Source organism: Danio rerio, chromosome 15, assembly GCF_049306965.1.
Source record: "Danio rerio strain Tuebingen ecotype United States chromosome 15, GRCz12tu, whole genome shotgun sequence".
Taxonomy (NCBI): Eukaryota; Metazoa; Chordata; class Actinopteri; order Cypriniformes; family Danionidae; genus Danio; species Danio rerio.
Window position 1 is genome coordinate 22,515,154 of NC_133190.1, and position 15,656 is coordinate 22,530,809.

The following is a 15,656-nucleotide window of genomic DNA, read 5'->3' on the forward strand; positions in this document are numbered from 1 at the left end:
TTTTTAACATGGTCTTTTGTTTATTGTATTTTTTAAATGATGGTTTATTACACATGCCCAAGACTTGCAAAGACTAAGGGTGAGCAATAAAAACACTTTAAAAAAATATCTGATAATACTAGGGTGGCGCAGTGGGTAGCGCTGTCACCTCTGCACAGAAATGCCAACTGACCTTTACTGCGAGTTTGCATGTTCTCCTCGTATTGGCGTTGGTTTCCTCCAGGCGTTCCGGTTTCCCCCACAGTCCAAAGACATGTGCAATAGGTGAATTGGGTAATTTAAATGGTCTGTAGTGAATGAGTGTGTATGGATATTTCCCAGTGATGGGTTGCAGCTGGAAGGGCATCCGCTGCGTAAAACATATGCTGGATAAGTTCCGTGGTAAAAAAACTAAGCTAAGCTAAAAAAAAAAATGAATCAATGATCATACTAAACAGGTATATATCTATCAACATTACTATAATTTTTGCAGCTCTAGGTTTACCTAACATGGATGATGCTTAAGACATGCAAAGACTAAGGGTAAGCAATAAAAACAGAAAATATATTATGAAGATTGATTAAATCTATGAGCCATAATCGAATAAACATGCATATAATGCCTGCAACTGTATACACCTCTCTGTCTGTGCCTGTAGGATCTTCACATATTTCAAATGAAGCACAGAGTGCAAAACAAAATGAATCTATTTTGACACCACAGAGGAAAATATTTCACCTGCAGTACATTAAGTGTGAGGTGGTACATGAGAAAGGGACAAGGGGAGGGGGAAAAAAAAAAGATTATTCCCCAGAAGCCAGAATCATAATTCCAAGAATATAGAAAGTGATGCAATGCTCAGGATCTCCATCAACAGTTACAGCGACATTAGAGCAACACATTTAAACCCAGCCTCTGGTCTGACTCCATCAGAAAACGGAGCGCACACGCACAGCCAGTCGCACGGACACGCGAACATGCCTGATGAGAATAGCACCATGTCATTTCACAGGGATTTGAGCAGAATAAATACACAGCAATTTCTCCCTGGAGGGCTTATCATACCTGGAGAGTATGATGAAACCTCCTGCAATATGAAGTCTCCCCGCTAGAAACCCAAGATATTTGCTCAAAATCAAGCGGGATGTGCAAAAAGGACGACGGCGAGATTCAGGTTTTACACACTTTATTCCTAAAACATTGGCTGCACCATCCATAGCGGCACACGATTGTATGTACACATTTATATACACACACAATTCTCTAAATCTGTGATATAAAATATATAATCCGACAATGTACCTCTTGTCCTCTTATTTGAACACATTAAATTGCTGTACAGGAATTCTGTAGCTACAGCCTATCTTAAAGTCCCCACCACACAAAGGTAAGAACGTGAGCTCCTGTATACTTCGTCTGTACACGGCGACCGTAAAAACTGCGGAGAAAATATTTCTCTAAATATTCCTCTAAAAGCAAACCTACAGCAAATTCACTTGTCGGTTCTGTAATTAAGACAATTACATACATGACAAACCATTTTCCTTTCATTTGGGAAGGCAATATGCAGCTTCCCGGGTTTATATAATATAAAAGATTAAGAAATTACACATTTAAAAACGTACAATAAATAAGATATATGCAGGCATTTCAACTGGGTAAAACCTGACCCCAAACTGCACCTTCAGGCCTCATTTGGGACGCGAGTTCATTGAGATGGACTGGTTTCCTTTGCCTCCAGCTGTAGCGAGATGGACACTTAGCAGAAACTGGGCAGCCTGGCGTCGCCGTAAGTGCGATTGAAGTTGGTTGTTGTCCAGTCGTGTCCGGGCCTGCGGCGGCAGTGCGGTGTCTCTGTGGGGTCTGTGGTGGGAATTGATGGCAGAGCCCCTCGTTTGTTAGAGCATGTTCATAATGAAGTTGTACATTTGGTTGAGCACAACAAAGTGCACGGGCAGACAAGAGCGCCGGTCCTGAGTCGCTGGGTCACAGGTCAGCCACGAGAGGGCATTGTACTGCTCCAGCACAAATCTGAAAAAACAAAAACAACGACAAATATGAAGCTAAAGGGGTCATTGTAAAATCCCTGTTATCAGTGACACAAAGTGAACTTCAGCAAAGAAACACACTCCATGTGCAAAAGACTGAATGTGATTCAGTGCCCTCATATACTGCAAGTGCAATTCTTAATCTTTCTCTGATAAGTGATTAAATATCTCCGACATGATATACAGATAATAAAACTCTAGATGCTGCCATTACAACAGAGTGATGTTTAGATGACTATGTAAATATGTGCATTGCTCATTTCTTATAAGTAACAAAAATTTAAGGAAGCATCTCATTGTCAAAATCATGACCACTCATCCATGTCTAATATACCTGATTATTTTTAATAAATTGTTAAAGTATTGTTGTGTACACCATGTTTTTATCTAAAACTCACTTTAATGTGTGAAATGACGGAAAAGTGGTCAAAAACGAATATTTTCTCAATTCAAACAAGTAGCAGCTTGGACCCGGTTTAGGGCAGCACGATACAGGGAAAATATGAGAGATGTGATATTGTTAAGTGTTGCAATAAGGCCTTTTCTTTCGCAATAACCAACTTTAACCCCTGTGTATTGTTCAAATTGACTACCCTTTCGTTTTGTTTGAGGCTGTTTTTGCCCCCCCATTATAATGACATTTTATGATTGCAAAGCCTTGACAACATGTAATCATGAGTGTATAGTTGAGTTTTTTTAAATATTCCAAAGTTTTTTTTTTGTTTTTTTTTTTGTAAAATGTCAAAATACGATTTTTCACCAAAAATCATTTCATTTGCTGTAACAGAGAAAGATGTGGCCAAATTACGACTCAAAATCATCCCAGAGTTTATGAAAACATCCCCAAAAGCACACAAGGATTAAAAAAGTTTATTAAAAAAAACATTTTAAATGCCTTTTTATTTATGTAATGATCATAATAAAAATAAACAGGAAACAGATATTTTTCTTAGCTAATAAAAAAATGTAGACTTTAAAAGACTACGAATGAATTCGGATTCTTATTGGCTGCTGTCATTTTCCTCTATTGTCTATTTTGACTCATTTCGGTGTTAGTATATATTTTCAGCTCTAGGTTTACCTAACAGCACCTACTGGAGAGGCCAGGCATCAGCTAGTAAAGGCCCCATCTGATTGGTCATATTTGATAAATAACCTATGCGTGCAGCACATAAAAATAATTGAATTGCTTGCAGTTCTCTGCGATATGGATAATGCATATACTGGTATCATGATTAAAATCATTTGTAAATATATATAATGCAGCCCTAGTGCCAATATAGCATTGTGGTCAGTGTGCTGTCTAACAAATAGTGTCATTGCGCTCTGGTTATCTCGAGTTCTCATGGATTTATTTAAAAAAACACACGTTTCTACAGGATAAGAATGAGCTTGTGATTCAATGTAATTCCTGCTGTAAAACAAAACATTCAATTATCACAGAGTTGTGTCTATCAGACTTAATTCACTCATTAATTAAAATCCCTTTATTATAACCCCACTTGGAAAATCTCAACAGATCCAGTGGCTAATTAGTCTACCAGGTTTTTACATCATCCCAGCATCACTTAGTAGACTACACATGACCAGCTGAGACTACAGAATGAATCAATCCCTTTCTCTGCATGACATGTTGACAACAGCAAATAAAAGCTCTTTCAGCATAATCCTGAATATATTCATAAGCATTTATTTCATGTTTTACAAAAGGAAAAGGGGCTCTTGGGAGTTAATATGAATGTAAATATTAAAACATTTGTATTTGTCTGACAACAATGTCCTGAGGCTATTACAAAAAAACAGTTTGCAGGCTTTGAGGAATAAACTAAGATGATGGGGAAGATCAAAATTAAGTGAAAGATCCTTCTGAACAACTAGTTTAATGCCTGTCAGATATAAATATAATACCTAAACAGTTTCCATGTACACTCACCGGCCACTTTATTAGGTACGCCTTTCCAACTGCTCGATAACGCAAATTTCTAATCAGCCATTACATGGCAGCTGATAGAACGGCAACAATAACTCAAATAACCACTCATTACAAGCGAGGTATACAGAAGAGCATCTCTAAATGCACAACAGATCAAACCTTGAGGCGGATGGGCAACAGCAGCAGAAGACCACACTGGTCTGCTGTCAGCCAAAAACAGGAAACTAAGGCTACAATTCCTACAGGCTTACAAAAATTGGACAATAAAAGACTGGAGAAACATTGCCTGGTCTGATGAGTCTTGTTTTCTGCAGCGACATTTGGATGGTAGGATCAGAATTTGGCATCAACAATGTGAAAGCATGGATCTATCCTGCCATGTATCAACAGTTCAGGCTGCTGCTGGTGGTGGTGGTGGTACTGAAACAGTGAGGGGAATGTTTTCTTGGCACACTTTGGGCCCATTAATACCAATTAAGCATTGTGCCAATGCCACAGCCTACCTCAAATGGCCTCCAGTCACCAGATCACAATCCAATAGAGCAGCATTGAAAATCAAAATCTCTGAGGAATATTTCCAGTACCTTGTTGAATCTATGCCACAAAGGATTAAGGCAGTTCTGAAGGCAAAAGGGGGAACTAGGAACTAGAACTGGGAACTAGTACGGTGTACTTAATAAAGTGGCCAGTGAGTGTAGATTTGTTTTTACAGCGATAAAATACAGGAACATCCAAAATAAAACTTGCATCTAAAACCATCTTGAAAAAAAAGTTAAATCACAAATATGAGTCTTATTATTTTATTATGTGCAATTTAATACAAAGAAAAGGCCCACTTATATTCTAGATTCACAGCACTCAAAGTGAAACTCAAAGTAGATTTTATTTATGCTTTAATATTAATGGTTATGACAAGGAACGGAAAGCTGAGAAAAACTAAAATTCAGCATCTCAAAAAAATGTTATGTACAATGTTTAATGAGCTTTGTAAGTTTGCTTAATTTTGTGTAGCAGGAGTATAACGTGTGTGTGTCTGATACCTGAGCACATCTGAGGTATGGCTGGAGTCCAGAGGGTGAGAGTGTTTACTGTGCAGCAACTCATCGGACTGCACTGATGAAACATTAAGGTGCAGAGAAGCCTGAGAGGAAGACACAAACATTCATTAGATCACATCTCTGCAGCTCTGTTAACCCCATTAGTGTTTTGGACAGTAAACTCTAATGCATCTCTGGAGCAAAGCGATTATTAGGTTTGCTGAAGAGCCTCACCTTAAGGAAGAGAGGACACTGGTTCTTTGCTTGTGGGCAGGAGGACCAGAACCAGTCCGGAAGTGGACCAGCTTTAGCTGTGGACACAAAGTAGCCCAGAGCCATGGGTTGCTGGAGGATGTTTGGAGACTCGTCGTGAGACTCCATCCTGTCTGTGCCCTGGCCCTGAGGACGAAAAACAGACAATGATAGGGTGAATAAGGAGGTCTATAATATGGGCTGTGGATTAATTGAGAAGTGCAGGAAAAATGAATTTACCTTGCTGCCATCCCCACCATGGTGGTAATGTGAGCCTGGTGAGTGTACTGGAGAGGTGGTGGGTGAGTTGGGAATTATGTTAATAAGATCGGGATCAACCAGGTCATTCTCGGCAAACAGGTCCAAGATCCCATCCATGCCACCCATTCCATCTGTGACATCTGCAGACACAATCAAAACTTGTGTTAAGGCAACACGTTGCAGCTGATTTGGCTAAAAAAGGAAGTCTATTATAGTCTCGACATGCTTCCCAGATTGATGATTTTAATTAGATAGTTCACCCAAAAATTACAATTCTGTCATCATTTACTTATTGACTTGCTCCAAACCAGTTTGAGTTTTGTTTTTAGTTGAACACAAAACAAGATATTTTGAAGAATATTTTAAATAATATAAAAATACAAAAAAACTTGTTTAGAACAAGTAAAATGTGAGCAAATCATGAATTTCAGCTTTTTGGGACAACTATGCCTTTAAAATTGTACAAAAATGAATTACAAGATTCAAATGACAAATGAATGCAATATGCACCAACTTACACACATTTCAAGCACATAAAATCTGAACACTGGGTAAAGTCAATTGATTTGATATTTTTTACAATACCAAATGCTTTGAGGAGATTTGATCATTTAATTTTATTAGGGATGCTCCGATAGATCTGTATCATCTGATAATTACGGATATCACACAATTTAATGACTCAATTGGTACTCACTGATCTGGCTGATCTCATGAACTGATCCCAACTGTTTGTATACGAGTTTTCAAGCAGTGGAAGATGCACACAAAACATTAATCCTGGGTTATACATACAGCAGCTACGATCCGTGAGATGAATGATGTGTGGGGGCATGAGAAATCACTGCAGCAGCTAAAATGCATAAGGATGCGGTGCAACCTTTGTTTATACAGTTTATTGGCGCGACTCGCACGAGTGATGGTCTCTTTGTTGCAACTATTGTATATCCAGTGTTTGGAACTGCTATGACCTGAGCAGAGTGATCACCCCTATCTAGTGTCTCATTTAACTGTACAACATCTGTCAGAAGACCTGCAAGTCTCCAGCATATTCATACCAGCTCCGTGATGGCTGTGAATTAGGAACAATACCCGACAAGAGTGAATGAAAATGTGTTTTATGCATTATAAAGCATCAGAATCAGTGCTTGGAATTGGTCGATCACCATGACAAAAAATCGGTACTCAGTATCGGCCGCAAAAAATCCTGATCGGAGCATCCCTAGTTTTTATCATACTATATAAAGATACTTCCAAAAAGTGCATAAAACAAGCAAGAAATGTGTGAACATAACCATGTGTAAAGACTACAGAGATTTATGACCCAGTGCATGAAGAGAAATCTTATTTGATTTTACAGAAAGTTTAGATTTTTGTACTTAAAATGTACACAAATTAGCAAATTGTAAATAAAGTGTGTCAAAGAAACACTTGAAATACTTCTTGAATGTTTTATTTATATGAGTCACATTATGAAAAGCACAAAACCTCAAAATTGACATGTGCATAAAAAAAGAAATTTTGCCTTCAGTGTCCTGCACTTAATTTAGTTTACACACAAAATCCAAAGTGAAAGTGTCCTACCGCTGAAGGCCTGGAGGCCAGCAGAAGTGGGGAACACAAGAATATGTGTGCAGGAGGTGTCCTGAGGAGTGTTTAACTGGGATGTCTGCATGTTCAGAGTCGTGCTGCGGCCAAACACGGAGCCCGTGGACACGGAGTCTATGGAGAGACAGAGAAGGAAAGGGAAATAGTGACTAAGTACTGAACTTTCATTGAAGTTTCTGAAAGGATAAACTGAACAATGACAAAGTACAAGTGCTCTGTGTGAAAGCGCCACATTAATTACCTGGCATGATTACAAAGGAAGCCTGTGGTTCCATGGCAACTAGACAGGTGCTGAGGATGCTGGGACTGTCGGCGGCAGAGATGCCACACATCCTGCACATTTCCTTCAGTCGTCTGCCGAGAGACTGCAGGTTCCGCCTACTCAACAGAATACTCCAATCTGATTGAGACAGAAACAGCAGTTAGACCAATAAGCTAGGACATGTGCTACCAGACAAGAGCTGTAAGATTTCAGGAATAACTGACATTGTTTTATTTTACAATTTAAAAATAATAATAATAATATTAAAAATAATAATAATGAATTGAACAGCTACTGCACATTTGGAAGGAATGAATCATTCAGGAGTAAAGTCATTTTGTTCAGTAGTTTGAAACACACCTTTTACCCACAGCACACAAATGGATAACTATGTGATGAACAAAATTATGTGATTTTAACTATATTTTTATTTATTATGACACTGTTTTACACAGTTTCTTTTTAATGCGTTTCAGATATTATTAAAAAAAGGCTGTTGAAATAAAAAAGAAATACACTATTTCTCCTTTATGCTATTTATGAGCCATGTGCACCCACTGACAGCTAAAAGCTCTTCTCACTCTTTATTGGCATGAAATTTTGTACAGCTGCTAATTGCCAAAGTATTTTAGCTATGTATAGCTGCTGTATATAATGTAATATATTAACATTATCAAATTAATGAAATATACAGCAAATGAGAAATAAATAACAGAAAAAATAAGAGACACAATATTGCTAAAAAATTATACTTACAAGAATAAAAAGTGTAAATTACTTTTTAAAAAAAGGCAAATTAGTTGATCAACTTCTCTCAGAGAATATAGTAGAACAGGCATGTCCAGACTCAGTCCTGGAGTGCCGGTGTCCTGCAAAGTTTAGTTCCAACCTCAATCAGACACACTTGGGATAGCTAATCAAGCTCTTACTAGCCATTCTAGAAACATCCTTGCAGGTGTGTTGAAGCAGATTGGAGCTAAAATCTGCAGGACGCAGAAGTCCCAAAAAAGGCTTTGGGTGTGAATTGACTGTAGTGGTGGCGGTCTTGCACACACAGAACCAGCTTTGGGAAATGGGTAAATGAGAGAACATTTTCCCATTTAATCGTTTGCAAATTTTAAACTATCTGGGCCAGATACAAAAAAAGTGTAAAATTATTATAATAGTAAAAAAAAAAATAATAATAATAATAAAAAGTCTGTCAACAAAGTAACTTGTTCTATGTGTGGGAGGCATTGCATTTTATTAAAAATAATTAATTCTAAAGTAAATTAAATACTAATTTAATACATTTTAGCTACATTATTTTTAATTGAATTTTTGTAGAATTTACAATAATTAACAATAAAAAACTACTTTCTACAAATGTTTAAAACAATATTTTTAGACTTGTTTTAAGAGCACCAAGTTTTTGACCACTTGAGTTTGCAGAGGCCTGATTTTATTGGCTTAAGTTGTTTCATTTCTTTTAAATATACAAAAAGTGTGATTTTAGCACGATTATGAAACAAAAATAAAACAAACATTGTAAGAATACAAATTGCATTATAATATTCTGACCATAAAACTCAAATACAAATCGTTATTCATTTATGCTTTAAATGTGTTAGTTATGCTTTAAATCAATGGTCTCAAACTCGCTCAAAGCTCTGCACAGTTTAGCTCCAACCAGTTCCAACTCACACCTGCTTAATCTTCTCTAGTAGTCTTAAACACTTTGGTTAGTTGGATCAGCTGTTTGATTAGGGTTGAAACAAAACTGTGCAGAGTTGTGGTCCTCCAGGAATCCAGTTTAAGAGTTGTGTTTTAAAGACTCAATTACAAACATCTATTGATATTAAACACAAGCCTTTAATATCAGTCTCAGAACAACTTGATTCACAAATGTAGGGCTTCATTCTGAAAATAGTTGCATATATTTATTGAATTAATTCATAGCCTACACACTGACATATCACAATTTAAACCAAACACTGCAAAACTTACCCCGTAACTCGCCATGACCTATTCTTCCAAGTCGGCCAATTACAATGCGCCATGGAAGAGAGGTCATCTGTACAAGATCCAGGCACCATTCCCAAAGCTTCTGAAGGCCCTGTCGTCGTGCAGAGCCCTTTTTCCTGCGAGCTCTGTAAAAATAAATAAATAAATAATAAAAAAGTGCATAAAATAAATAAATGCAAAAATTCCCTCTCACAAACAGAAGCAATGGGTTTGTGTACTACAAGCCAAATGAAAGACTCCTGAGTACTCACCGGTTTGGAACGTCAATGCTGATGACGCAGGTCTCTAGCAGCTCTCCATACTGGTCAGTGCAGGAGGCCAGGAGCCACCTCTGGTCATGGGACAGGCAGTAGGCCACAAACAGCACGTTATATTTCTGCGCAGCCTCTCCAAAAGTCTCACCCAGCTCTGTCTGCTTGTCTTTCACTGGAGCCAGCACGAACGGTGGTGCGTAGAGATGTAAACACTGTGGTCGCTGAGGAGGGCAAGGACAGAGAGCTCAATGTTACTATTTATTACACAGCTGTCTTACAATATTTTTGTATCATTTGAATGAAATGGAAAACAAGTTTTTGGGTCCAACAGAGCCCTTTCAGTATTGACATAAAATCATTAGTTTTGGGCAAGCAAAACATTGTATTCATATAAAAAACTAGAGGTGTGAACCTACACTGGTCTCATGGTTCAGTTGGGTTAAGATTATCATGTCTTCGATTCGGTACAAATTTATATCTCTGTGCACTGACAATGCTTTTCATACACAATTTAATATTTCACTTCACAGCACAACCATTCTTCTTTTAAAAATGTATAAATATATTTATATATTATTTGCAATAAAATTATGTTCTTTTATGCAAGAAATCAGATATATGAACTGTACCTTTAAAAACTCAAGTACAGGCACAGGACAACATGAGCACTTATAGCAAATAAACAAACGTAAACATCCCCCTTGCTTTCTGAGCGTTGACGAGTGAGTTCCTACACCCCTATGATTGGTTACATCCTAATAGAAAGGGCTGTGATTGGCTCTGATGCTCTGTTCACCGATGAGTAACACTGATAAACAGCAGCGATCACAACTGTTCCATGATAGATGCAAAGGAGAAAACTCTCTCTGCAGACGCACCCTCGTGTCTGTATCCATGTACTGCTGTAACAGCTGAGAGGAGAGAAAACGTTATCTCACAACAGCAGGACAAAGGTCCACAGTAAGAGAGCGAGAAAAAGAGAAAAATGGAGTTTACTTTTATTTTCTCCAAAACAGTGAAACAGGGCTTCTACTCTAACTTCAGTGTCAGTGAAAGACTGTCCAGCAAACACACATGCAGTGATTAGTGCAGAGTTTCTGCATTTTTTAAGTAGTTGGAGTGTTTTAAAAACTCACTCGCCTCCCTCACCATAGTCAGCTATCACTACATATCGCATATGAGATAAATGATGTCAGTACGTAATTATCGCTTATGATCCATTACTGAACCAATATTGAATTGTCCGTGTCTGCATCACAGTGCACCGAACAAACAATTCATTTTGACACCCCTAAATAAACGCACATGCAAAAGACCTAGAAATGTATGCCAATACTTAAAATACTTGCCAAGTTTACTTTATCTGAAAAAAATGAAACTAAAACAAAAGTAAACTGGGTAAATGTGTATAACAGCAATGCTTGTCCTTTCATTAATAGCAACATTTTTCAGCTAAAGTTGCTCATTTTCAGAAAGAATGAATGAAAGTTTTGTTGTTACTTTTATAATCCAAATAAGTATAAAATACTTGTATGTATTTCAAACCAATTAAATTTGTTATTATGATTATTCATTATTATTATTATTAGTGATACATTTTCCTTTATACTGCCAAATGTTTAGAAAAATAAAAAGAGGAACAGAAGATCAAATTTGATAAATCAGTAATGAAATCTAAATTAAGTCAACAACTTATTAAAATCACATATATTGATGACATTTTAATAACAAGTATGTTGTTAATTTTCCTCAGACCTCCCTTCTATTTTTTTATTAAGAAAATAACATTTCAATACAAATTTACCAGTTATGACATTTATTACAAAGTAAATAAATAATCAAACATGCTCTTATTAAAATCTTTTTTTTCTAATATAATTTTTCCAGTGACAATATTGATCTCCCTTGTGGACACCTACTTTATCTTTATAAAGAAAGAAACACCACATTTGGCACAGATTTGTTTAAATTTCGAATAAAAATTTTGGTAAACCTTGTATAAATGCTTGAATAGATGCTACTTTTACAAACACTTCAAGCACACCAGTTTGAAAGCCCATTTGCCTGCGATGCTGGCAATTATCATGTGTACCTCTTTGCTCTGTAGTGCAGTGTCGATTGCCAGGCCGGGGCCGAAACCTGTTAGCGTTTTGACATTAGTAGAGGTTGGCAGACGCCGTCTGCACTGTGTGTAAACTGAGAAAGCCAAAGACTTCAGGTGCTGTGCATATATATGGCGCTCCTCACTCCAGACCGGCTGCAGCAAGTACTGACTGGGAATTATCTAATAGAAAAAAAAATACACAGAATGTTCAGATGATCCAAGCAAAGAGGAAATAGTAGGGGGAAAAAGTAATCTCATATTCGATGTCTTTTTACTTGGACATATACAGCATTCCTGATATGTGGAGGAAGAAGCTGAAGCATCTCCAGATAACAGCGAAGAAGAGCTATCGTCCACACGCTGGAACTGCTGCCTTGGCAGTTTTCCTCATAGCTGAAGGGGTTCACGATGTAGATCACTATGGCAGGAGGATAGGTGACTGCATGAGAGTCTCCATCAGTCGGGACCCCAACCTTTTCTCTCTCCATCGTACTGTGACGGAAAAAATCATAGATTAGAGGAAACATCTGAAAAGAACCAACATTATTCATCAAAAAACCATCAGTAGTAAAGCAGTCTGGCCATTAGAAATGAACTACAGTGCTTAGAAAGGGAAATTACTGCATTAGGTCTTTCTAAAATAACCGTTTGCTCTATTCATATGAATGAGAGTATTGGCAAAATATCATAAGTGGGCTGCTAAGAATGAACTACAAACTAGTGATCACTGATGTATTGACTGCCAATATTTATGGGTAGGTACTGAATTCATTTAAATCTTCAGCATATTGGCAATAATGTGAAAAAGGCTGATACAAATGATTAATAATCGAAGAGGTGCACATATCTTAAATAATACAATATTATTGTCAATGCAAATCATTAAATACTTGCAAAATCAAAATATAATGCGTCATGGTTATATAATCAAATATGCATCAGAAAGCAACTGTTGTCTTGGACAATAAAAAATAAATAGACAGACTGTACCCTTATTCTTGAGCAGCAGAACTAATAATTTACATAATCGCATTTATTTACCACAGATTTTACAACAGCACTTGTTTTATTTGTTAAGTTTATTAAATAAATATGTTCCATCATTGTTCCCGTGTTTGTGTGGGTTTCCTTTGGGTGCTAGTTTTACCCACAGTCCAAAGACATGTGCAATAGGTGAATTGTGTAAGCTAAACTGTCAGTAGTGTATGTGTGTGAATGAGTTTGTACGGGTGTTTCCCAGTGATGGGTTGCAGCTGGAAGGGCATCCGCTGGGTAAAATATATGTTGGATAAGTTGGCGATTTATTCGCTGTGGTGACCCCTGATTAATAAAGGGACTAAGCCGAAAAGAAAAGGAATGAATATATAATTTATCATTATTATTATTTGCAGCAACAAAATATTGCAATCAAATTGGTATTCAGTAAAATTAATAAGATGTCTGATGTGAAACATTGCGATAAGTTATTTGTAGCCTACCGTTTCATTTATCTGTCCCACATGGTCTTTGTTTTACCCATAACCAAATCATAAATAAATAAAGATAAGTTACACAGAAATTGTCACCTGTCAATCACCTTTTCCGCGAGACTCTGGCATGAATAGGCGGAGTAATCTGTGTCGTTATAATGGCATCGAAAAACTTGGTTGGTGAACAACTAACTGGAACCAGCCAACAGTATCAGAGGTTTTCGCTAAAATTACTAAGTGCACGCGTGAAAGCGAAAGACTGAAGCAATGTACTGACACTGTAAAATGTTACCTGATAGATTCAAAATACAGAAGGGTCATTAGATGATACAAGATTAATTAAATTTCACGTTTAACAGCTATAGTGAGACGCGATTCAGCAGTACATCCTTGATAAACTGTCTGACGTGCACTGCTCACTGGGGTTTTGTGCTCAAAGCACCCACTGACTGCCTGCAGCTCAGACCCACGCGTAAGCTGCAGCGCATGTCAGTGTGTGTGTGTGTTTGTGTGTGTGTGTGGTCACGTGACGTGTGTTTTCAGTGTTTTCATAGTGTGGACAGAGATCTTTTCAGAAATGCTAGGTCAAACGCCAGTGTGGACGTGGATAGTTTTTGTCCTAAAATGCCATTTTAAAACTTAAGCCTGGTTTACTTTTGCACAGTAGTCAGCATTACCCAAGGCACATGCAATTCGCTTTGCCTTGCATTTATACTTCTGCATGCTGTTTGTGCTGCTTTGCAATAACACTTTGGAAATGCTAGCTGGCAGTGGGTGTTTGTTTCTTTGTGTCAAGTTTCTCAAAACAAAGAAACAAACGCCATCGCGATGGATGATAGCATAGTCTATTGACCCAACCCTACTGTAAAAGATGTGGAAATACTAAAACCTTCTAACTAATTATTTATTTGACATTGTGAATGAAAAAAAGAATGAAATTAACATGATTTAACCCTTTAATTGGATGACATATTGACACAACTAGTAAATAGTAATAAGCAATTAAAATATTGATATGGATAAAAGATCCACCAGGTGGTTGAAAAGCCTGTTAAAGGGTAAGCAGTCATTTGAGTTGCAAATGAGACTAAATTAGTCGCAAGACTGTAAGATATACACACATAATATATACATAATATATACATATATATATTTTTTTTTACATTTCAATTAAATCAAATATAATGAATTAAATCCGTTAAATAATTTAACAGCATCTTTAAATATACCACAGGTCAGCAATCACCCTCTGATGAACTGTATTATTTTGCCTATTAAAGACAGTACCTCTCGGCGGGCTCAGACGGGACCTGAGGCTGGCTGGTGGCAGATGTGGCGTCCCCCAGTGTCCCTGCGCTCTGACCTCCACTCTGCTGGCTGGACTGCAAGCCCTGAGCCCCAAAGGGAGGTATGGTATTGGGCTTGGAAGACGGCATGTTGCCTACGCCCTGAGGACAAGAGGAAGAGCTGCTGGAGGTGGAAGTGGAGGTCGGAGTGGTGTTAGTGTTGGTGTTGCTGTTGCTGTTGGTGGTTGGGGTGACATTCTGTGCGGTTGTGACTGGGCTGCTGGAACTGGAAGTTTGCGAAGAGCTGGCTGGGTTTCGCTGGGTAAGAAGTGAGCCGTCCAATGACTGGGAAGCCAGACAGGATGCTGAGGAGACATTAAATATTATAGAAACTTTACATTTATCGATGTGGTCTGCAGTACATCAAAGAACATTCAGTTTCTGCACATACCCAAGTCATGTCGGCACACATGGGCGTAGAGTTTGAGCTTGTTTAAAGCCTCACTGCTGCTGCTGCTGTTGATGGTTTTTGGAAGCCAGTCGATGAGAGTCTGATCAGTAAGAGCTTTTGATCCAGCATCGCTCACTGTCACAATGCCATCAGCGTGAGACTTGGCAATGGGCCTGTGCTGACCAAGCCGACAAGACTGCCAAACAATAATCAATCAAGTCACATTTATTTCTATAGTCTTTTATACAACATATTTTCTTCAAAGCAGCTTTACATAAAATAATGTTTAAAGTGTCTTAATTAAGCTGAACTGGGTGATGATGTAGTTTACACGTTGCAATGAGACAAGCTATTATTCAGTTAAGCTATGCTATATAGTATTTATTGCCTGTATGAGTTTGTATATGGATAAAACGGAAAAGTATCCAACTTATAATAGAATATAAAAACAGGAAAAAAAAACATAGCAACTTCATGTGGCCCAAATAAAATGTATTATCACCATTATTATCAAAAATTTCTTCTGCTTTATTAATTCATAAACAGAAGTATTTTAATATTATTAAGTTACATTCATTTTATTTGTCAAATTGTACAGTGCATCGCACCAGTATATCATTTTCCAAATCAGGCTGATGTCAAACTTTACATTTTAATGATTTATTAGCCAATTTATTGGATTACTTATTAAATTACTCAGTTATTTT

The 15,656-nt window shown here is 37.4% G+C and overlaps 1 protein-coding gene across 1 annotated transcript in view; it reads right to left on the minus strand.

Annotated features, from left to right (window-relative positions):
• Positions 1-1,149: 1,149 nt before the first annotated feature.
• The window catches only part of med13b (mediator complex subunit 13b), a 64,436-nt gene continuing 49,929 nt past the window's right edge, over positions 1,150-15,656 (minus strand). Inside the window, exons 19-30 of the mRNA NM_001083838.2 lie at positions 14,950-15,145; positions 14,500-14,863; positions 12,019-12,235; positions 11,732-11,923; positions 9,637-9,860; positions 9,368-9,510; positions 7,361-7,519; positions 7,096-7,233; positions 5,491-5,651; positions 5,233-5,397; positions 5,002-5,102; positions 1,150-2,011 (exon numbers count right to left, since the gene is read on the minus strand). Of these exons, the coding sequence (NP_001077307.2) occupies positions 1,879-2,011; positions 5,002-5,102; positions 5,233-5,397; positions 5,491-5,651; positions 7,096-7,233; positions 7,361-7,519; positions 9,368-9,510; positions 9,637-9,860; positions 11,732-11,923; positions 12,019-12,235; positions 14,500-14,863; positions 14,950-15,145 (2,193 nt within the window). The 3' untranslated portion in view covers positions 1,150-1,878. The remainder of the gene's footprint in view (positions 2,012-5,001; positions 5,103-5,232; positions 5,398-5,490; positions 5,652-7,095; positions 7,234-7,360; positions 7,520-9,367; positions 9,511-9,636; positions 9,861-11,731; positions 11,924-12,018; positions 12,236-14,499; positions 14,864-14,949; positions 15,146-15,656) is intronic.